Source organism: Melozone crissalis, unplaced genomic scaffold, assembly GCF_028551555.1.
Source record: "Melozone crissalis strain CALT ecotype California unplaced genomic scaffold, PUWL_Pcris_2 ptg000042l_1, whole genome shotgun sequence".
NCBI classification, from domain to species: domain Eukaryota; kingdom Metazoa; phylum Chordata; class Aves; order Passeriformes; family Passerellidae; genus Melozone; species Melozone crissalis.
The window spans coordinates 31804713-31826678 of NW_026535820.1; the positions used below are offsets into that span (position 1 = coordinate 31804713).

The 21966-nt window shown below is 40.2% G+C and overlaps 2 protein-coding genes across 3 annotated transcripts in view; both read left to right on the forward strand.

The window, feature by feature from the left end:
• AHRR (aryl hydrocarbon receptor repressor) overlaps window positions 1-5769 on the forward strand; it is a 62731-nt gene extending 56962 nt beyond the window's left edge. Inside the window, exons 8-10 of the mRNA XM_054285327.1 lie at window positions 883-1001; window positions 1951-2092; window positions 4656-5769. Coding sequence (XP_054141302.1) covers window positions 883-1001; window positions 1951-2092; window positions 4656-5769 — 1375 coding nt within the window. The remainder of the gene's footprint in view (window positions 1-882; window positions 1002-1950; window positions 2093-4655) is intronic.
• An 8958-nt stretch (window positions 5770-14727) lies between these two features.
• Window positions 14728-21966, forward strand: part of LOC128942329 (uncharacterized) — a 28534-nt gene continuing 21295 nt past the window's right edge. Inside the window, exons 1-3 of one of the 2 annotated variants that reach the window (XM_054284728.1) lie at window positions 14728-15029; window positions 15961-16029; window positions 20927-20960. In XM_054284728.1, coding sequence (XP_054140703.1) covers window positions 14955-15029; window positions 15961-16029; window positions 20927-20960 — 178 coding nt within the window. In that variant the 5' untranslated portion in view covers window positions 14728-14954. Of the gene's footprint in view, window positions 15030-15960; window positions 16030-20926; window positions 20961-21966 lie in introns of those variants that run through there. The other variant, XM_054284729.1, reaches the window with a different exon arrangement.

Sequence of the window (21966 nt, forward strand, 5' to 3'; positions counted from 1 at the left end):
TGGTTTTAATTAGATTATGCTTGTGTGTGTGTGGATTCACTATCCAGATGTATAATGTGGTTCTAGGACATACATCCTTTTGAGAAGAACTAAATTGCTGGAAGTCTGATATAATGGCCCATACAAGCTTTTGGAATTGAGTTGGAAAGTCATTTCTGCTTGCCAGTTTTTCCAGTGGCCCAGGAGAAATTAACTGATGATCAAAATTGAGCTCTTAATAGAGAAGTGCTTTACTACCTGACTGGACAGTGGCCAAGGATCTGACAAGAATGAAGCAACCATTTATCTTCAGTGTTTCCTTTGGTTCAGGCCTGAAGCATGGTAGCCAAGGATGGTGGGCAGATTTACACAGTCTTTTTTTTTCAAGGGCCTTAATGCAAGGAAGCATTTGTAATTCTGTATTACAGACAGTGTACCCTTTTAAAGCCCTGATTGAAGCATTTTCAACTAAAGATTGGAAGAAATACATTCAAATCATATGGTGCTTATGGCACATTGAAGTAATGCCAGCTCTTAAATGCATTGCTGGTCTCTGTGATGTACGTACCTCGAACGTAACTTGAATAGGAAGAGCAGAATATACATAGCATTTGTCTCAATTCCAGATGAAATTTATTTTTCCACATATAGTAAGTCATGAACAGAATATTCCTAAACATAACTATTCCTCTTAATTGAATACAGAACTCCATGCACACACTAGCTGGAGAAACCAAATAATGCAGGAAAAAGATAATTATTTAGTGCTAGTTACTATATACTTAAACCAAACGCCTTTGCTAATGGCCACCAGCTTGAAAATCATATCTTTTAGTCTGTGATTCTAGAGTCTGTGTTTTCATTCACTGACAAGGAATTTGCCACATTTTCTTCCCTCTACAGCTCCAGTTCAAAAGGCAGTTCAGGACTTTGTGAAGCAACAGAATTATATGGAAGAAACAATCACCACGAAGGTGCTGCCTTCACTAATGCATTACAGACTGCTGAAAACCAAATCAAAGGTACTGCTAAGTACTTCTAGATTATATAGAGTTTATGGAAAAAGAACCTCGTCTTTTATTTTCTCCTGATAAATTTTTCAGGTTTTGGTCCCAATGCTGTCTTTCTTCTTCTTCTTCTCTCTAACACCTCTTCTTTAAAAAAATACAAAAAATTGTCCACCTCAAAAGATAATGCAGAGTAAGTCTGTGATTTCAGAGGGGGTAGAAAATTTACAGAGAAATAAACAATCATGGTAAATAGTAAATAGTAAATAAATAGTAGTAAAAGAATACTCAATGTATGCTTACCTAAAAGTGGCAGCACTGAATTCAATAAGTTTATGCAAAAATCCTGATAATTAATAACAATATCTATTCCTCTTTGATGAAAACTGGAAGATATGTTACAAATGTTAGTTTTCCCCAAAGATTAGAAGACAGAGGAAAATTAGAATGCATTGTCTTTACAACTCATGATGTGCCCACAGCTTTGACTCATGCTTTTTCAATGTTTGGCTGTGGAAAAAAAAAAAAGGAAATATTGAGTTCAGATTTTACAATGGATAAAATTTTGATGGTAAGTCTATCCCCCTGGGCAATTTCTTCTTGAGCAGAGTTGTACTCATCCTTCTGTCATATCTGCTGGAAATCTTTACTGTCTTTAAAATCGTTCCTCTCTTATAGCTCCATTTTTCATGAACATTTTTTGTGGGTACTACTACTGAGATGAAAATATTAGAAGGAATGACTATTACTGTAAAATCCTTGGTTACAGTTTAAGTGCCTTACTAGACTTTTCAAATATTAGTTGTAAGATGGATTTTGCTTCATTTTGTGACATATTTTAGATTGTACTTTCCTATGCTGATGCTTCTAGGGCAACAAAGAAGTCTTTGAACATTTGCAGTTTAGCTAACAAAAAATACGTAATGCTGCTTGTATTAAAATCTTTTTCTTTTAAATTATATAGCAAAGAATAATGGAGAAAATGGCATTTCTCTAGTCAAAGTACAAACAAATGAGGATCACTGGGTCTGGGTTCAAGCTAACACTCAGCTTCTGTACCGAAGTGGTTGTTCAGAATATGTCCTTGCCCAACAGCAAATGTTAAAGTAAGTATATTTTCCAGTACCAAAAAGAGAAAAAAATAGGGAAATGTATGCATTCTTTTTGTATGAAATCTTTCAAAGGGCTGTAGTGAACTGAGAGAAGAGATGAATGAGAATTTAGTTTACTTATGATATGGAAATCTATTCCTGTCTTGGAACATATGAAATGGCAGTTACAATCCTAAACAATATTTATTTTCTGTCTTCAGCCTTTTCTTCTGAAGTTGAGTATACGTATACATTAACACAGAAATAAATTACTTGATTATTAATATTTTTCTTTCTTGCACAAAAAAAAATGTATTCTGGTTTTGTTTTATGTTGCAGCTGAAAATCTAGTGTCCCAGTTTTTCGGCTTATCAGCATTTGACTATGTTAAGCTTTTTTTTTTCCTTCATGTAAGACAGTTGAGCTCATGTTTTCAGTTGTGCATGGGCAATATAATCTAAAGAAGGGTGCTCATATTCATTGTGTGCTTTCATTCAGACACATCTAGTTTCCTGTAGGCTCAGTCACAGAGTAACTAATCTCACAGTAAACTAATCTCACAGATTTGCATTGAGAGAGAGTTTTTGGATGAGTTTTACCCCTTCCTCTCAGTGGGCTTTGCATCCCTCCCCCATGGGACTGTCTGTTCCAGTTCCTGTGGCCTTGCTGAAGTATCTCTTCAAGCTGGTCTGAGGGAAGAGATAAGAGAGTGGACTCAGAGAGCAGGGCCAGGAGTTTTATGTAGCCACCATCTGGCCAAGTGTTAAAAATGTGGCTGTTATCCCAGATTTTTTCCTTCAAAATGCCTTGCAGGTGGAAGAAATGAAAAACGTCCTTGCACTTCTAGAGTAGATATTCCTTGCAGGGAGTGTATCTCCCAAGATCCACATGAAGAGCAGGGGAGCTCTCACCTGAGGATGCGCTAGCTTTTTACCTTTACTGGGATGGCACAAATATAACCTTGCTGTGTCAGGGAATGAATTTCTATTAAGAAGAAGATTAAAAGGGGCTGTTTCTTTTATTAGTTTTTCTACTTCCAACTTGTTTTTGTGTAATTAAGCATGTTTATTTAGTTACATTTTTGCTTTCAGAGAGATTAAAATCCTTCCTTTATGCTTGATAGTTCCCACAGAATGAAGTATAACAAGACTTGTCCTTAGAGATTATATTCAGTTCTGTCTTGGTCAGCAATAGACTTTGTTTTTGCTACAACTTTTTTTTTTGCTGTTGTTAAAATGTATGCTGTCTTCCAGGAAACATAGACTCTTTTGAAGAATTTTCACTGGATACTATTTCACTGTAAAATTCTTCACTTGGGGGTTTGGCTTTTTGTGACTATTGCTTTTTGTTCAGTTCTGTGCTTCCCAATTTGACCACTTTCTGAGAAGCACGTTCTGCAGCAAACTTTTATGAGACTATTTGCATCTCAATACGGTCAATAATAAAAATAAGAATATTTAGCAGAGGACTGAAAATATTTAATGCCTCAAAAAAAAAAAAAAAAAGAGCAAGAGGAAATATTCCTCTTTCATGGTGTACATTATTACAGTGGGACGTTCTCTCTTTGTAACAACACGGACTCCCTCTACTGGAAAATCGTTTTCTTGCACATTGATTCAAGGAAATGCAAGGAAATATTGAGTTCAATACTCAAGGGAAAAGTTCCCTTGTGAACGAAGAAAAAGCCTTCTAAACCCCTCAGTAGCACTTCAGGTTTTCATATGCAGTTTCCTACTGAGATGTCTGCTTCTTGCTTGGAGATGCATGAGGTGGTTTTGTGGCACTTGATTTGGGAATCAGCACATTAGTGAATTCAGGACCTAAATCTCTGGATTTGGACCCCAGTTCTGAAAACAGCTGCTTTGGGCATGGAAGTGTTCAGGCAACACTCTCTGCCAGTGTTCTTCTTTTATGTTGAGTACTTCAGCTGGAGGTCATGGAAAATTTATTCACTGGCCATCTTAGAAAACAAAAGGCAGCATAAATTAAGTTAGACATATAAAACAAACGTACACCCAATGTGAACATCTGTGACTATTTGGTTATTTAATTTGGGCATTTTATTTCCTTTCAGCTATGTTCTTGAAATATAAGACTCCCACAGCTGTCCCTCAAATCACTCTGATCAGAAAGCTCTTATCTGCCCAATAACTCTTTGTTAACAAAATATATCTCATTTAAAATACTACTTGTATTTTATCTGTAGAATTTTCTACACACAAATATTATTTAGATATATTTTAAGGGAAGAACAAAAGTGTAAGGGAACTAGTGTATTGTACTACAAATTTTAGGTTCTTTATTGAACTGTGTGCCTGAAATGGAAGAACACAATGCATGAATTTACATGAAGCAATGCCTCAGAAAGTTAGCTGTGCACACACATTGACACCCAGCTGCAGGCACACTCTTTTGTTCTCTGAAGCAAATGCAAAGATTATGTGCACAAGAGTGTGAGAGTCCCTTATTGAGGACAATATAGGGCTTGTAATACATGTTGAGCCACTCTGTATCCCAGAAAACAACCATTTAGAAAACTCTGATTGACCTGACTTCTTTTTTCTACTGTTATTGAAAGGGAAGAAGATGAACAACTGAAGATACTAAGTGGTTTTGCCAGTTTGAAAGGAAACCTGGAGGGGCTTTCCTATAACAGTGCCATTGAAACTCTGGGCCAGTGGAAGCATCTTAACTGGGCAGCAGTGAAGAATGAACAAGATAATGTAAAAGTGAAGTTTGAGCCTTATACTAATGGTGAGTGTTTTATGCAAGAGGAACCTCTCAGTTCTAACACATCAGTTTTAGGCATTCAAAACAACTGCACCACAAACAGTAGCTGGACTTTAAGAAACTCCAGCTCTTGTTCTATGAGCCAGAGAATGAACACGTGTCCAAACAGGAGAGCTGGATCATTCTACAACAGAGACCAAAACTTCTTAAATCTGGCGTCAGCTTGCCCTTCCCACTGGGGAAGCACAGAGAACAGCCAGTGCTACTCGGGGCTCCCGCAGCGCTGTGCAGAAAGCTATGCCACAGACCACGGGAAGCTGCAGAGACCATTCACATCCTCAGAGTCTCTCTATGACACAGCCACTCCCTTGGAGATGCCTATCAAAACAGAATACGACTCTGACTCTGAAAACATTGCCGATAACTACCTGCAGAGCCGAGCCTGGCTGGATGAGAGTGGCGCGCTGAGGAAGCAGGGGCCCGGCTATCCCAGCAGAGTGCACCTCAAAACGGAGCCAGACCTCTGCCAGCCAGCCTTGCCTTGCCAGAAGCCAAGGCACTGCCTTTACACGCCCCATAACTGGCAATGCATCGTAGCAAATCACCCCAACAACCTGAACTTGAACAGAGCTGGCAAGGGCTCACGGAACAGGGAGGTGCCCCCCTTTTGCCCTCAGAACTCCTCCGTGTGTTTGGAAAGCATGCCCGACCTGCCACACGCACCTTGCTACAGCCGCTTCTACAGCCCCAGCCCAGGGGAGGAGAAAGAGCAGATTAATGAGGTGTTCAAAATGCCATGTGAATTTAAAAACCCCTGCTTGGTTCAAGCCATCAAGCGTGAGCCCCTGGATTCTCCACCGTTGTCCAGCAGTGGACAGAACAGAGTACACGCGAGCTTCCCTGAAAATACATTAGCAGGTCCTGTGCCTCATAAAACCACTGAATGTACATTTTTGCAATAGATTTTATAACATTTGAAGTATTTATAATGTTAAAAGCAAGAAGTTGTAGATTCTCTTCTAGTTGAGTTAAATGATTTACTAAAATCAAAAGCCAGTGGAAAGATTTTGAGAGTGTGTGTGTGTGTGTGTGCACCTGTGTGTGAAAAGAAACAGACACAGGTACACACAGCCTACCCCTTGCTACTGCCCTTCTTTTAGTGATCTTTGGAAAGAGGAAAGAAAGATAAAACCTCAGGCACAGAAAAATAATCATTACTTGCTGCACAGGTATACCTGATCATTTTTCCTTATCACCTTTCCTCTCTTGTCTACAGTTCATTAGCAAAGTCTAGCAATTTCTGTTTCCTTTGTTCTCTTTGTTTTTCTCAAGCTGATGTGATGCCTCTGTGCAAATCAAAATTCAGTGTGGTCAGTCTACCATAAGAGGTTTTGGTCTATAATTATTTTTCTACTCTTATAAGAAGGATCAGCTATTCCTTCATCCCAGCATTAAATTAATGGCAATAGGAAAGGGCTTCCCAACACAACTTCTTAATTTAAAAGGACCACATAAGTAAAAACAATGACTTGCATAAGTGAATTAGAAATTATTTTACTTCAAACTAAAGTTACTCCTAAGTTTCTTGACTAGTATTATTCTTTTAGAATCCATATTTTTCCATTTCATTGCCATCAGCCTTTCATGTTGCTGCTGAAAGACTGAACAATGGGATGTAATCTACTTCTATAAGTGAGTTACAAAATGCTGTTAAGTATACATGAGAACAAAGTATTTCTCTGATTATTTTCCTTGCTGTTACTTGTAACATCAACAAAGGAAATGCACTTTTTTACTTGATAGTATTTTTTTGACTGATAGCAGCTTGTTAGATGTCGTCACCCTACATCAAAATCAAATCCCACATAAGATTATTTTCAAAGCATCCTAGTTTCAATCCCAAAAGAAACCCTTAATCTCACTGAGAGGTAGATGTATGCCTTTCAAAAGCACTTCAGTGCACTTTAGTGCTTTTGAAAACAGAGTGTATACTTTTCTTTGAACCCAGACAGTAATGTGTTTCCACAACAACAACAAAAATAAAGTTATATTTTGGGTTTTGTTATTGTTGTAGTTTGACTCCTGCACTAATTTTTGTTTTAAAATTGCACTATTTCAACTTTATATCAACGTCACCTATATAACAACCACATCATTTAAAAAAAAAAGCTTGATGTATGTATATGTGCTTTTTGAAAGAAGCCCTGTAATGAATGTCTTCTTTTTCCAAATGTTATAAATAATTATAATGTGTTCCTTTATCTGTCAGTCATGAAGGGCATGGCTTTACATGCCAGATGAGTGGCGTAAAATTCTCCCAAATGCTTTAAATATGTGGGATAAGTGAAGTTTTCAGGTAGTGCAATGGTTCTGCACCTGGGAGGCTGCTCTTCTCCAAGAAGCTTGACCGTTTCTTCTGATAGAATTTACTGCCTGTACATTAGAGTTGGCAGGTGTAAAGATATTCATTCTTTGCATGTTAGTGCTTATGAACTGTGGTATGAAATGCTTCACACTGGACAGTAAAGAGGGGCAACAACATCTTACTGTATCTTGGGTTAAATCTGACATAGTCCAGCTGACCATATCTAAGCCATGAGAATGTTTCCTTTTTTGTGTCTGAGTTTCATCAGCTCCCTGCTGGCCATGTGCTGCCTATTGTTTGAGACAGTCTTGATATCCTTGCTCTAATACTCCTGCCAGTGGTTGCAATGCAATATCAGACCCCGTTCTGAAGTGAGACCACATTGGTGGAATTCACACTGCTCTCCAGTACACTGTCCACATCACATAAACTCAAGCCAAACTGCAAAAATGTTGGTGGGCAAGCAAACCTGTTCCTCAGGCAGAGTGAAACTGCCATAAATCAGTGTTGCTGCACAACCTCTGCCTCACTGATTCACTATCTACATGATTACAAGCAGCAGTTCTTTAGACCCCCACAGAGTTGCTGTCATGGTCCTTTGCTTGGCATGCAGCAGTGGCGCTGGAGAACTGTGCTGGTGCCAGACACTACTGTGTGTCTCAGAGCTGCCTGTAGGGTTGTGCTATGAACCCTGCAATTTCTCCAGTCCAGCTCCTTGTGCAGCTGCCTGGCAGAAACCAGGTGATGGGGAGACAGGGTAGTGTGGGAACCGATGGCTGGGGGCAGGTGGAGAACACGCATGCATGACCTCTGACAAGCTGCTTGTTCAATTCCACACTTGTAATCACTGTCACACGCCTCTGAATGAGAGTACCTGGGTTCAGTTTCAGACTGCCTTGCACTTTCTCACATCATTTGCATTGATGAAATGTGACTCTAAAACCCATTATCTTCATCTGGACATGCTGATGCCATTTTGCACAATGGGAGTGGTTACACCAGGTGCAGCTCTGTAGAGGACCAAAAGCCTTGTCTGTGCTTAGAAATACTACCAGCTGCGACTACAGTGGGAGAGCTGTACTAGCCAGGTCTCTGAGTGCAGAAGTAATTTATACTAACAACAGAAATTCCCTAAAGTTCTCCCTGTTATAAAATTCATTCTTTTTTTGTTGACATAGCTCTATTTGTTCTCAGGCTTTTCTGGCACATATCAGTTAGAATTATTTTTCCAATGTTTCCAACAAACCCAGACACACTTTACACATCTTGATCAATATTACAGAGGTAGGTGAAACTTCTGCATGTAAGGGAATGCAAACTGACACATGAGATGTAATGGGCTTCTAGGTGGATGGATGAATGTGTGACTCAAAAGTGAGATGTCACCTTCTGACTCCCTGCTGTGTAAATGCAGTATGTTTGTTTCCTTATTATTCCATAAAATCTGGAGACAAGAAAAACACACTTATCCTGCACATCACATTTGATTTTGGCCCACTTAATTTGTGGCTGAGTTCTTACTTCAGGTCTCACATAAAATAATGTGGTATCAGTAGAATTCCTTCTAGTCTAAACTATCACACATGCAGTACAGCAATCTCCCAAGAACTGGGTTTATGAAGAGATCAGCAGTTTATCCTCTTTTTTGGACAACTGCTAACCATTGTTGGTGGTAAAGAAAGACCAGTTCCTTCTAAGTACTTGGAAAGAACAGAGGAAATAAATGCTTAAAATAATCTCTTGCCATTTGTGTTCAGGCACAGATCTGCCTTCAACCTCTCCCCACGATTTGTGCCCTGGATTGAGTCGGGACTGAAACCTGACATTGCATTGTACCCTGTTAAATTACCACTGATTTAATCTTATAAACCTTTTTTTGTATGCAGACATTAATGACCCCCTGGCACTGACCAGTAATCAGGATGAAAGACAGAGCAGTTCTTTAAAATGGTTACATTTTCTTAGTGGTTGTTGCTGCTTTGGTATTATTCTAAAAACTAGCACTGATAAGTAGGGTTTAAGATCTTTTCAGTCACTGGTGTTTAGCTTTTAGCCTTAATGAACTGGTATTTGTATGCCTTCAGCACAGCCCTAAAGTCTATTTTAGGAGCCTTCCGATGCATTTATTGTAGCAACAATAAAAAATTATTCTTGTAGAAGAAATGCCTAGTCAAATGGTTGCCTAATAGGAGCTTGGAGCATTCAGGCTGAAAGAAATGCCTGACTGATAATAGCATTCAAACTTCCTCAGCCATAAACCCTCCAGAGGTTGAGACAGAATGGATTAATGAATTCCCTGATCTTTGGGGAGGGTATATTTTGGTATGGAAGGTGAGCAGATGTAAAAGCTGTGAGAAGGTGTCTCCCCCTGGAGAGAGACCTAGGTCCACATAGAGCAGAGACTATTATCAGTGCTAAAGCTGCTGATTGAGGTCCTGACTTTACTGAGAATGTGACCTGATTTCAGCTGCCAGTGCACAGCTGTGAGCACCATACAAATGCTAGTCCAACACCATTGAAAGCTACTACTTCCACTGAGAAACAACATGATTTGAGCTAGGGGTAGGCTTGAACAGCAAAAAGAGTGGATTTTCCTGCACTTCCATAGTGACTGAAACTGGGGCAGACCTCCACTGAAGGTAACACCCTAAATAATTTACATTGATGTTAAAGTCTTTGGATATCAAAGTAAAGCTTAGCTTCAAAAGTTCTGAGTGAGGGCAGCACTGTGTGAGTGGTAAGCTTGTTTCAGTTATCCTGGGTTCAGAGATTTAACGAGGGAAATGAAAGATTAAGGGACTGTACCTAAATTCACTGTAGGAAAGACTAACTTCCTATTCTTTGACTGGAACATTTAATGCAAAGTTTAAGTCTGTGGTTTTTCCACCCTTTATTGGAACAGTCATGTATTCTGAAAGTTCTTACACCTGAGTCTGCTCTGGATGGTCTAGGGTAGTCTGATATTTGAGCATCAGTCAGTTCAGTAAGACTTTGGGTGCCGATCCTTTGATATGATATTGAGATAGGCATGTGCAATTCTTCTGGAAATCCCTAGGGCTTAACAATACTTAAGAGGCAACAAGCCTGAGGGATAAGATCAGCTTCTGCTGCCTATAAGCTCTTCTTAACTCTTTCTATTGAAGCTGTTCTGGAACTTAAATAGGACAGCCCCACCCACTGTAGTTATTTCATGAAACCCATTATTTTGTCATAACAAGGTGTTAGGTTTTAATTCAAATAGTTAAAAGCCATCATTTCCCCTACGTATGAATACCTATATTGCCTTAGGTAGGGGTAAAAAAATTAAAATACTTATTTTCTTTCATTTCAGTGCCACTTAACCAGGAAAACCAGCCTCAGAATGACAGGGTTGTAGACAGATTCTATTTTTTCTTGTCTTCTCTGTCTGCTTTTTTTCTCTCTTTCTCTCTACTCTTCTAGGGTGTAAGCATTCAAAATGGAAATACTTTTCTTATCATACTGAGACAAAAATCCTAAACCTAAGCTAGACTGTAGAAATTTCTCACTAGAACAGGAGTTTCTTTGCTTGGAGTTTCTTCTTTTAAATCCAGCCAAGCCCTATGAGAAATTGTGCATCACAACTGATACAGGTGCTGTAACATGTAGAGAGCAAGAGATTGTGCAGGTGGCCATGCTCAGGATGCAGTCACAAGGCTTTTATCCACCTGAAGGAGATTCATACATGAGGGCTGCACCCAGTGGCTTATTTTCATAGGTACTACTACCCTGACAAACAGATCTTTGTCACGTTTCAGGGACATCTGCCATGTTCTTGTCATTATGTTCGTGTCATTACATTTCCCTATTGTGCTATCAGAAATGCCTCTGAACAAAGTCATGAGTGACAGGCTGAAATATAATCTAAACACACCAAGTCCTTTAAAAAAAAACAACCAAAAAGTCTGGAGATCCAAGCACTTGCTTGTGCTTAGGCAAAGATATTCTTTGAGTGGTAGTCTGGAAGGAAAGTAAAAAAGAAAAATTTGGGGAAGAGAAAAGATATATTGCCATCAAGGTGTAATTATTCTGTGACTACAGCATTAATTCTTCACCCACAGAAAAATTCTGTGGTCTGAAATCACATCCTCTTTTTTCTTCTGTAGAACTGATTCTGTAACTTTGCAGGCTAAAAATAATTTCATGAAAACAAGGATTGAGTAATTTCAATGCTAAGATGCATTTCTCAGTCAGATTGAAAACATCATTCTAGGAGGCATGAAGTGCTCCTGTTCCTTTCCTAGGGCTAGTTTTCCAAGCTGTGGCACATTCACTGTTTGCATTAACTCTCTTGCTGCCGGTAATTGTGCAGCTGATGCTCTAACTATGCAGTCCTAAGTTTTTTAAGATTTCTTTGATGCAACAGAGCTCAAGGGACAGCTCCAGGTTCATATTTGTACTGGTAGAATTATGGTAAACAAGATGTGCTAGAAGGCAATTGAAAGAACATCAGCTTGGCTAATCTTATTAATTGTATTTCAGCAATTAAAAGGCATTTAAAAAAAATCTGGTGAAGTTCTAGTCTAGAACTCCTCATTTTGCACCACAGGAGGGTGTGAGCTCTCCCTTCTGAATCTCTTTCTGTCCTTCACTTTTTTTTTGTTTTTAGGGTTTTGCACCATTTGTATCCTCCCTGTGTTGATTAAAATGTGAAATAAGGTGAGGCAAGCATCAACTGTTGTAGGTTTTTTTTTTTTTTTAATTTTGTCTTTCTAGAAAGAACTTGAAAAGGGCAAAAGTTATCTCAGTTCTCAATGACAGTATTCAGTTTTGTTTCTACTCTCACTATAGCTAAGAAGATTCCTCCTCTGCACGGTCAACAAACTTCCCTCTTCTGAAAGGGTTTTTCTTCACACCCTCTCCCCCCTGAGTTCCTTCTTATCAAAACCAAAGAACACTTTCTTCCTTAAAGGCAATTCCCTTTTCCTCCTCCAGCTTTTCCACCTTTTTGATTGCATAGGATGGTACATTTTGGTCTCCATCCTTTCTGTTTTCTGTATCTGTAGCTTTATTTCCACTTTAGGCATACTTCAAAAGTTTTGCCAAAAGAACAGTGTTAGGCAGAAGTGCAAACCCTCATTTCTCCCCCCTCTTTAATAAGACGGAGGTACTCACTAATAACAGTTGTATCCCCAAAACCAGAATAAAGGTCACTCTTCTGGTGAAACATCCTCTCTTCAGGAGTCTGTACTGCCAAGCAACCCCCAGCTGCCACCAACAGTTTAGTGCTGCAAAGTATGTTTGTAATGCCAAATCCTTTTTTCTTTAGATATGGTCTCTCTTTCAAATAATCAAGGAACCAATTTTCTCCTTTTTAGCTTCTTTCATTTTTTTCTACATGGGTTTATTCTTTCACTGTGCAACTGCACTTTTAATTTGCAACTTTTATTTTTTTTTTAATTAATAAGGGTATGGAAGCATTACATAACATGTGCAGTATGGTGTTTTCAGTTAGTCCATTTTAGACTTCGAGATTAGAACCACAAATAATGACCAAGCATTTTAATGTGACTCCATATAAAAGACTGTAAGAGAAATGTCCAGGTGCCAATAACATCATCACCAAAGGGTATTATCTGCCATTACACTCCACTTACAGTCCAGTATTAAAAGTGCCATTCCTGCTTCTCCTGAAGAAACACAGTGGAGGACAAGACTAACTCTTAGCAATCTGGTCTAGTGGAAGGTGTCCCTGCCCATGGCAGGGGGATTGGAACTGGATAATCTTTCAGATCCCTTCCAACCCAAACCATTCTACAGTTCTATGATTAACAAACAGATGCATGGAGTTCCACAAATAGTTTTGGCCTATCTGGTGCTCCATGATTCCCCAAAACTTTTTTGGGGAGGGTGTATTTCTGCAACCAGCCCAGCACTATTAGGAAATGCACTGCATGACGCAGGTAATGCCGGCACTGGGGCACGTGGCTGAGGCAGGAACGCTGCCCATCTGGGGAGATGAAGCAGCAGACAGGTACAGCTCCAGCCCCGGGGAAGCCAACCCAGGGAATCCTGTGGGATCACCTCTGGTAATGTGTGACCTAAGCAGCACCACTGGCTGTGCTGCTCTGTGCACAGGAGTGTCACAGGTGGCATGGTATATCGCTAATATACCTGTAAAAGGCATTGTGGCTGATGCAAACCAGGCAGTGACCTGTGGGTTTGACCTTCTGGCGTGTTGTTTGAACCCAGTGCACTTTTCTCTTGTGTTTTGTACTGTCTCCTTGGCCTGCTTTTAGAAGGAACTTCTAAGCGTACTTCTTAAATTATATTTTACATTTATTACCAGGCAGAAGTGTACAGCTGAGACATTTTAAAATAAAATGTTTGCATTTAAATTAAAGCTGCTGCTCTGTGTGCTTCTTGCCCCTTCCCCATAGGGGCCCAGTAACCCTCAGCACTCCCTGGCCTCAACTGGTTCCAGCATCCCCTCTGAACTTGTCCCAGCATCTATGCACCCCTCCCAGTGTTTGCTCTGTGTGAAAAATGCCAATCACTTGTTTTTAAAATTTGAAAAGTTTAATAGTAATAAAACGGTTATAAAAACAGAAATATAATTAGAGTAGTAATAATTTGGACAATTTGGATTAGGACAATATGAGACAACAGAAACAAAGAGTTACAGACGTCCAGGTACCTTTTTCTGGGCACCATAAGCCCCAAAAAAGACACCCGTTAACAAAGGATTAACACTTAGAAACAATAGCTTGTTGCACATTCATACACCTCATACATGATGCATAAATTCCACCCAAACAAAGGATTCTGTTTGGTCATTGTCAGCTGCTTCATCTTAATCCTGACAGCATCTTCATGGCTGAGCAAGGCAGGAAGAAGTTAGTTTCTTCTGATAAGAGGGCAATAAATTCTCTTTCTCTGAAAGATTTAGGCGTCCTGTGGCTGCTATTTCACTGCGAGTCCTTTCTTTAAAAAAAAGTATCCTACATAGCATGGTTTCTATTTTAACACTTTTTATAACCTAAAACTATATTTAACACACTACTTAAGAAAATTAATACAGCATAACTTTCTAACATAACACACATAATACGCATTTTAATATTTGTGAGAAGCCAATCATAAAATACGCATTTTTCACACTCTGGATAGGTCCCAGTATGCACCCCGAACCTGAAGTGGTCCCAGTATCCATCCTAAAGAGGCCCAGGCACCCACCCCGGTCTGAACTGGTTACAGTAGACTCTCTTGTCCTCAGTAGGCCCAGTATTCCCCTGAACTGGTCCCAGCATCCTCTCCTGGCGCTGCTCCCGGGGTTCCTCCTGGCCTGGCCCCCTATCCATCCCGGCCCGATCCCACGCTCCATCCCGGCCCGGCCACTCCCGGTTCCTCCCTCACGCCAGGGGGCGCCAGGGTGGGCATGGGGGCGTGGCCTGATTACGGGGGCGTGGCCTGATGCCAGGCGCCCGGCGCGACGCCGGCTCCCCATTGGCCGAGGCGAGCGGCTGCCCGCCGATGGCCGCCGGCCTGGGGGCGTGGCTGCGGCGCTGACGGAAGTGACGAACGCTGTGGGGGGCGAGGTGGGCGTGAGCTCCCGGATGCTGTGGGGCAGCGCCGGCGCTGGGAGATGTGCACTGACCCACAGAATGAAACAATAGCGCTCAAATAGCCAAATAATAAATAATAACCCAGCTCGTCCGCCCGAGGCGTGGCCCCCGCCCCCACCTGGTCTCTGTAAAACACTGTGTGAACAAGAGTTGGTTTTATTTTATTTTTTTTTAATTTTTTTTTCCCCGGCCGCGCAGGATGAGCGCCGTGCCTGAGGAAGTTAAGGCAGAAGGTGGCAAAGCGGAGCCCGAGAAGAAGCTCTTTTACTGCGATGTGAGTGGGTGTCTCGGGGGGGTTTTCAGCCCGGCAGGCTCTGGGAGCCGGGCCTGGCAGCCAGAGGGGCTCTGACGTGGGGGGAATAGCGGGGCCGGTGCCTGGGGGAGCTGGGCTCGCTCAGTTCTGGCTGTGCTTGGGCAGTCACCTGTACAGTGAGTGGTTTTTAGTTGCTGCCTTCCCAATCTCGGCTGGGTGTCTCCGATGGGCGGCCGCAAAGGCTCCTTTATCTCTAAAAGACAGAACAGTCAGCAACTCCGGCTCAGAGCGCGTTAAATTTGTCAGTCCTGCAGTGTTTTTGTAGCGCTGGATGTTGTTTCTGGCTCATTCAAGTTCTGCGGCAGTACGTAAAGGAAAGACAATGCTAGCATGCATTGCTTTTATAAAAGCTAAAGATAATAAGGCATATTTGTACATCGGTATCGTCCTCTCTTAATTATTGCAATGGTGTATGCATGTCTGTGGATCTTAATGAAATGCATGTGTCTTCCTCCATTGTTTTTCTGCTGCCTTAACGTAGCTTTGAATGAGCAATGAACGGAGCTGCAGTTATCCCAGGGCGTAATTTTGCCTCTGTTCCGTTCGAGTTTCTGCACGACCATCCCTTTTTGCTGGCTTTCCAGCTTGGAGAACTTTAGAAAACTAAGAATTCAGAAAGTGCTGGTAGCAGAGAAGGGCTCGTAAAGCCTTCTCACCACCTGATTTATTTAAACACTTGTTTAAGTATTGTTTGAACAGGTCTGCATACTGTTTCTGGACATTTTAGTGGTAAGCTGCTCTCCTAAAAGTCATGCAAACTGTTTGAGCCAGAGAAGACCTTGAGAATTACACGACTGCTCTGTAGGAACGGATGTATTTCATATTTATAATTCACCAACGGCAGAATGTTCGTGGCATAACTGAAGATGTGCTTTCAATTTTTCTCTTTCAGGTTTGTAAAATTTACTGTATGTGCGCCATAAGTCTTCAGTCACACTACCGTGGTGCGAAGCATAGGAGGGTAAACTTTTTCCATTTTTAATGTATATGCAGATTTAATCTTAAATCGGGACTTCTGTAAATCCAGTACTTGATTTCACACGGCTTCAAGTGCTTGTCTAATTTATTGGTAGATTTGTAGCAGTAACTTGCTTGAAATATTCCAAGAAAAAGATGAGGTGGGAATCTCTTAACTCCGCTTTGTGCAGCATGTAACTTGAAACATCAGCCGTACCTGAAGGTAAATGTGTGCTAATGGTGAAATTAACATTTGAATGACACGAGAGCCGCAAGTGGTGAAAGAATTCAACTTTGTGTTTTAGGATGCACTTAGTAAAAGTACTGTTCTGTCTTCCAGGTCTAGATAACTCACCTGTACTTTGAATAAAATGAGCTTCCTCTTTACTTTGATAGTAACGCCAGTCCTGATTTCCTGAAGGAGTTACATGGACTTAACTATCAAGTCTGACACTTGTGTTGCTTTGAAGCATCATAAACCAGCAGCTCCCTGGTTTAAGCACAAAACAGACAAAGGCATTAAATAATTAGGCACCATTCCACCGTTCCGTGAGGGTGTGTTTAGAGATGAGGCTTTCACAAATGCTGAGTGACCGAACCTTTGGCTGTTGATTGGCTGACGATTGTTAAAAATTCCACCACATTCTCAGTCTGTAAAGGTGAGACATAACTCAGTAGTCTGTACTTCTTTGCTGCCATCAGATTTTGTTGTTGTGGCACTGAAGAGCCTGCTCTGATGTTTTCTTAATGTAATGGCACTTTATTCTTCCTGGAGCAATAGTGACTAACAGCTAAACTGCCTTTCTCAAGTGATGGTGTGCCCTTTTCTTTTTTTTTTTATTTGGGAATGAGGGCATCTCCCCATCTCTTTGCTATTGAGATAGATTAATAGTATTCTTTTACCTATTTGCTCATCAATTTAATAGCATTGATTCTTATTTGAATCAGTGGCTCTGTTTTCTCCAACCCCTTTTCTATCTCCACAGGATTGAGTCTTCTTGTTCCTCGTTTATCAAGTAGAATGTACAGTTGTATTTTGCATGTCCTACCAAATGTTCCTGCTGATGTAAAGAATTCCTTTGATTTTGTGATTGTTGCTTTTTTTTTTTCCTTTAGCTAACCCTCTTAGCAATCTAATTATTGCTGGTTTTCCCTTCAAAACTAGGAAACCCAGCATTTATTTTCTTAGAAAATCTGCATATAGTTTTCCTTCTGTTTCACACTTGGATATATGCTGGGCTAAATCTCCCAGTTCCTTGTGTCAGTGAAGTCTTTGAGCTGGGAGCAAACAGGAGTAGGACAGGTTGAAAACTGGATTTTTATTGGGTGTGGAGTCATGGTCAGTCACACAGCTGCATTGCTGTAGGAGTGACTCTCCAAGCTCATATCATCATTCTTTTCAGCTATCTCCAATTTCTTTCTTTAAACGATGAAATCTGTTGTGTGCTTTGGTGGAAAATGATGAGAACTCCTAGGTTGATTTCAGGGTTTTGTACCACTAGGTTTGGAATAGTTATAAAAGTCCTGAGCCTATGTTTCCACTGAATTCAGGGTAGGTAGATAGTGAATAGCTCTTAGACTGGAGGAGTTCCTGTTCAAAATAATAGCAAAGGATGTCCTGAGAACACAACAAAATGAAGAGAAGGCAGTAGTTCTTTTCCTAAACCACAGTACTAGCCTGACCAATCCATCAGCCATTTTTTATGACTTCAATCAGATTGCCTTTTTATATCAGTTTCCCATTTGCTTTTAAAAGGGCATTGTTAAAGATACTGTGCTTGTCTGCTGCTGGAAGGTGTTCCAGAATGCAGGAAAAAGCCCTTTGGCATAAGGACAGTCATTAAGAAACAAATGTAAGCATGTGATACATCTATGAAATTGGCCTGTGTTTCCTATAGCTGTTCAGAGTAAAATGTGTTCTTTTGAATAGCTGCAGTAGTAAAGCTTGGCTGTCTGACAGATTTGTGAGAATACTTCAGTTGGCCTTCAGTGTATACATGGCTATTTATCACTTTTTTTTCTTTTTTTCCACCTGGATAGTCTGGTTAATCTGGATTTTGAATGGGTTCATAAGATACGTATTTAGATTGTTTCTGCATACTTTTGTTTTATCTCCAATTTTTTCTAGTGCTGTTAGTTCATAAGGCCAGACCCTTGTCAAAGGGCCCAAGGATTGTGTGGCTGGGGTGATCAGAGTACAAGGCTGTGTGTACCTTGTGCATTGAGTGCTGTGTACCTCTGCATTGTAGCACAATGGTGGGGTCTTGTGGCTTCACTGCACAGCAGCTACTAATGGGATGGGAAGTTGTGGAAAGTGCATTAGCCAAAATATTCATAGATGTGTGTATGATTCATGGCTCTGAAAATTGGAATTGGTTGATATTGGATACTTTGAAAAAAAGTTCAATTTTAGTTTTAGCCATTATAGTAAAATGTTTAGGAAACAACATTTATATTAGTTTACTAATGCTTTTAATTTAGCTAAGCCTGTGAGAGTAGTGGAGGATATCATGCATGAAAGATGGGTTTGTTTGGCCTTCTTGTTTTTTTCCACAGCTGAGGAGAAATCCAGGTTTTTTGGGACAATGGTCCCCAAATCAATTACACCTACGGTGTACATACCTGGAATATGGTGGTGTGTGATGTAATTTATTCTGATTTTGTAAGTATGCTTTAGTTTTATAGCTCAGTTTGCTAGGGAGATCCTAGAGTGGAACAGCTTTTTTCCATGTGTTTTGATCAGCCTTTTGCAGGTATGGCATCAGCAGAAGAGCACTGCTTATTTTGTGAGCTGTGTTTGGAACACAGATGAAGATTTGTTCTGGTTCTATCAAAGATTAAAGTTTCCTTGCCCCCCTTCAAGTCTAGAGTTAGGTAGAAATGCCTGCCATGTCCTACAGGCTCTTCAGAAAGAAGTAATGTTCAAATCTGTTAGCCTTTGTCTTCATCATTTCAGTGTTCTCATTTCTTCTGTCTCTCACCCCTGATTGTTGCCCATCAGAACCTGTGGTTGAAATACCTGATGTGCAGGTGACTTTTCTGTCCTTTTTGTGGCAGTAAAATCAACCATTGCTGTTTAAACATTTCAGTCATACATATTTGTGTTGATACTTGGAATGCTAATGTAGCTAGTTACAGGAAAATTACCTTGCTGTTGGATTGTTTCTGTTTGGTCCCAAAAAGCATTGCCATTGTGTTCTGCAGCATATCTTCTGTTAGTTCTGTTTCTCCACAGAGAAACTTCAATTGTGGAGATTTCTTTTGAGGGGAAAAACCAAACAGAAGACAAACAAAACCTCAGAACTTGATTTGCTTATTATGAGTGTGAAGAATTAGAATAAGTAGAATTTCCATGCATATCCTTGTATATCTAACTGATATATTTAAAGATGGGGTATGTTTAAGAAAAACTAAATTATGTTCATATAATACTTAACTATGCAATTGAAACTGTTCTTTTAAATAACCTGTGAACTTCAGTTGTGTAGGCAACTACCTTATGCAGTAGCTCATACAGACTGCCATGTGCCCAGAAGGTTTGAACCCTTAAAACCAGTAGTTTTTGAGTTTTGGCTTCTCAAAGTTAGACACTTTGCCAAAAGTTGCTCTAACTTTTCAGAGTCTTAGCTCAAAAACAGCTGTTACAGTCCCTGATCCAGAACAGAGAATAAGATTCTCACCTAATGTGTGAGAATCTTAATTCCTGATCTAGTAGCAGGGATCACAAGTAAAATAGACCCTTTAGCTTCAGTTGTGAAACTGCATTTCTGATATTAACAAAAGCAGTAAACCAGGTGCAGTCAAAGGTGATTGTCTGGAAATAGTCAGGAGGAAATTCTCTTTAAACAGCAGCTCACAGTTGCTAATGTTTTCTGTGCTTGTCTGAAAACTTGGTATTAGCAGCTGTTTGTTGTAAAACTGGAGAACGAGTAACAAAAGCACTTGGAACATCATAACTGTGAGGAACACTGTGTCTGTATTAAGCTTATGAAATCCTGTTGAATTTATACAAAACCATCCACTGCCTGTGGCAATACCAGGACTTGGGTCACTTCCTTATTTTATAGCTGCCACGAAAGTACAGCTACTTGGCTTCTCACACAATTAACTGTTTTATCAGTCTTGCTTCCTGTTGAATTGCCACACCCATGTCCAGCATCTCTTCCATGCCACTGAATATTGAAAATACAGCACTTAACTCCATGGACTGCTCTGGACAGACAGCTGCTGTAGTGGTAGAATGATGACACTATTGTTTTATTCTTGTAAATGACAAGTTTGTGTTTACTTGCCAGAAAATTGTCAAAATGAGTCAGGATTGCTTAGCTATTAAATAGAAATTTAACTTCTTTTCTTTAGATTCTGCCAAAAAGCAATCATCTGTTCTGGATTCAGCCAGTGAAAGACACTTTTCCTGTTCTTCATGATATGAATGATCTTTCCTGAGATTTGGCTAGCCTTAAGGTTTAACCAAATCCACTCAAAAAATGGTGGGGGAGCTGCTTTCAGTTAGTTTTTCCTTTTGGCGTAAGATTTTTTTTGTTGTTGTTGGAACTACGCCTTCTGAAAACTTAGGAGCTGTAGTCATACTTTAGGTTTTCCTGGCATCGTTCAGATGCGTTTCAAGCCATAATCATCCCTTGAAACTTCACTAAATAACAGGGTTTTCTTGAAAGTAACCTTGTGTTAACTGTAAGTACAACTCTGTCGGTACTTCCAGCTTTTGCAGACAATCATAAAGGCTCTAATTTTTCCTGTTTGACAGTGGAAATTTTGGCCTGTAATGAAATTCGTCTGCAAAGGCTTCTCTGGAAGTGCTGGATTTTTCTTTCAAATGATGCAGCACATTAATTTATTTTTCTTATTCTATTTTGGGATGACTTGCATCTTCATAATTAAAGCAAGAGAAAGCCATGAGACGCAGGAATCTCTATTGTAAGTATAATACTTTTTTCTTCCAGCCTCCTAGGATAGATATTGCTTGGGGATTTACTATTTTGTTGCTTTTCTAATAGTTCAGGTATTTGCATTTGCCAATTTATATGTCTCTGTGTTTCTCTTGATATGCTGAACATTCTTCTGAGATTTGTGTAGTGAACTGCTGACAAAGAATTGTTTTAGAGTATGAAACCTTACTTATGCCTTTTCACATACAAATATTTATGTATCTGTCTAGTGGAGGGATGTATAGTCAGTGTTTTAGTTTCTCACCTTCTCAGGCTAAACTGTCTCCTACTTGTCTATCAGCTTGGCGCACTCACTGCTGAGTTTCAGGCAGAATGCTGAGAAGCTAAATCAGCAGGCTGACACAGCACTGTTGCAGACGCAGCTCTACCAGTGCTGAAGCTGCTTGGCTGCATCACAGGAATGTTCTGCCTCTCTTTTTTGTAGTGGACTTGGAGGAGCAAAGATATATTCAAGGTGAATTCAGTTGTTGGGGTGTCTTTTCCCCAGAAACTGAGAATGTGAATCCAGACTGTCATATGTCAATGAAAGTAGAAGTTGTGGTGAAAGGTTGGAAATGTGATATATACTTTGCTCACAGTGGAAATGAAAATCTTGTTGTAAGGCTACTTATAATAACATACAGGAAGCAGAGGTATAAGCAGATGTGGAATACTGATAAAAATCAATGAGATTATTAAAAACCAAATGGTTATAGTCAGTCACACAAGAAACAAGCGTTTCACTTCTACTTTATCTTCTTAGCCTGTTCTCCAAAGAAGCAAGGCTTACATTCCACCTTTATCATCTGTTCCCCAGTGTCTTTTGAACCTCTCAGCCTTTTTGAACCAAGGTGATCAGAGGTGTCTGAAGACACACCATCTGCACAGGGAAGAGTGACAGTGTCAGTCCTGTACTGAGGAAAGTGCTGCCGGCTGAGCTCACCACTTGCTGCACCCTGAAGAATCAACAAGCAAGAAAGATCTGGGAAAATGCT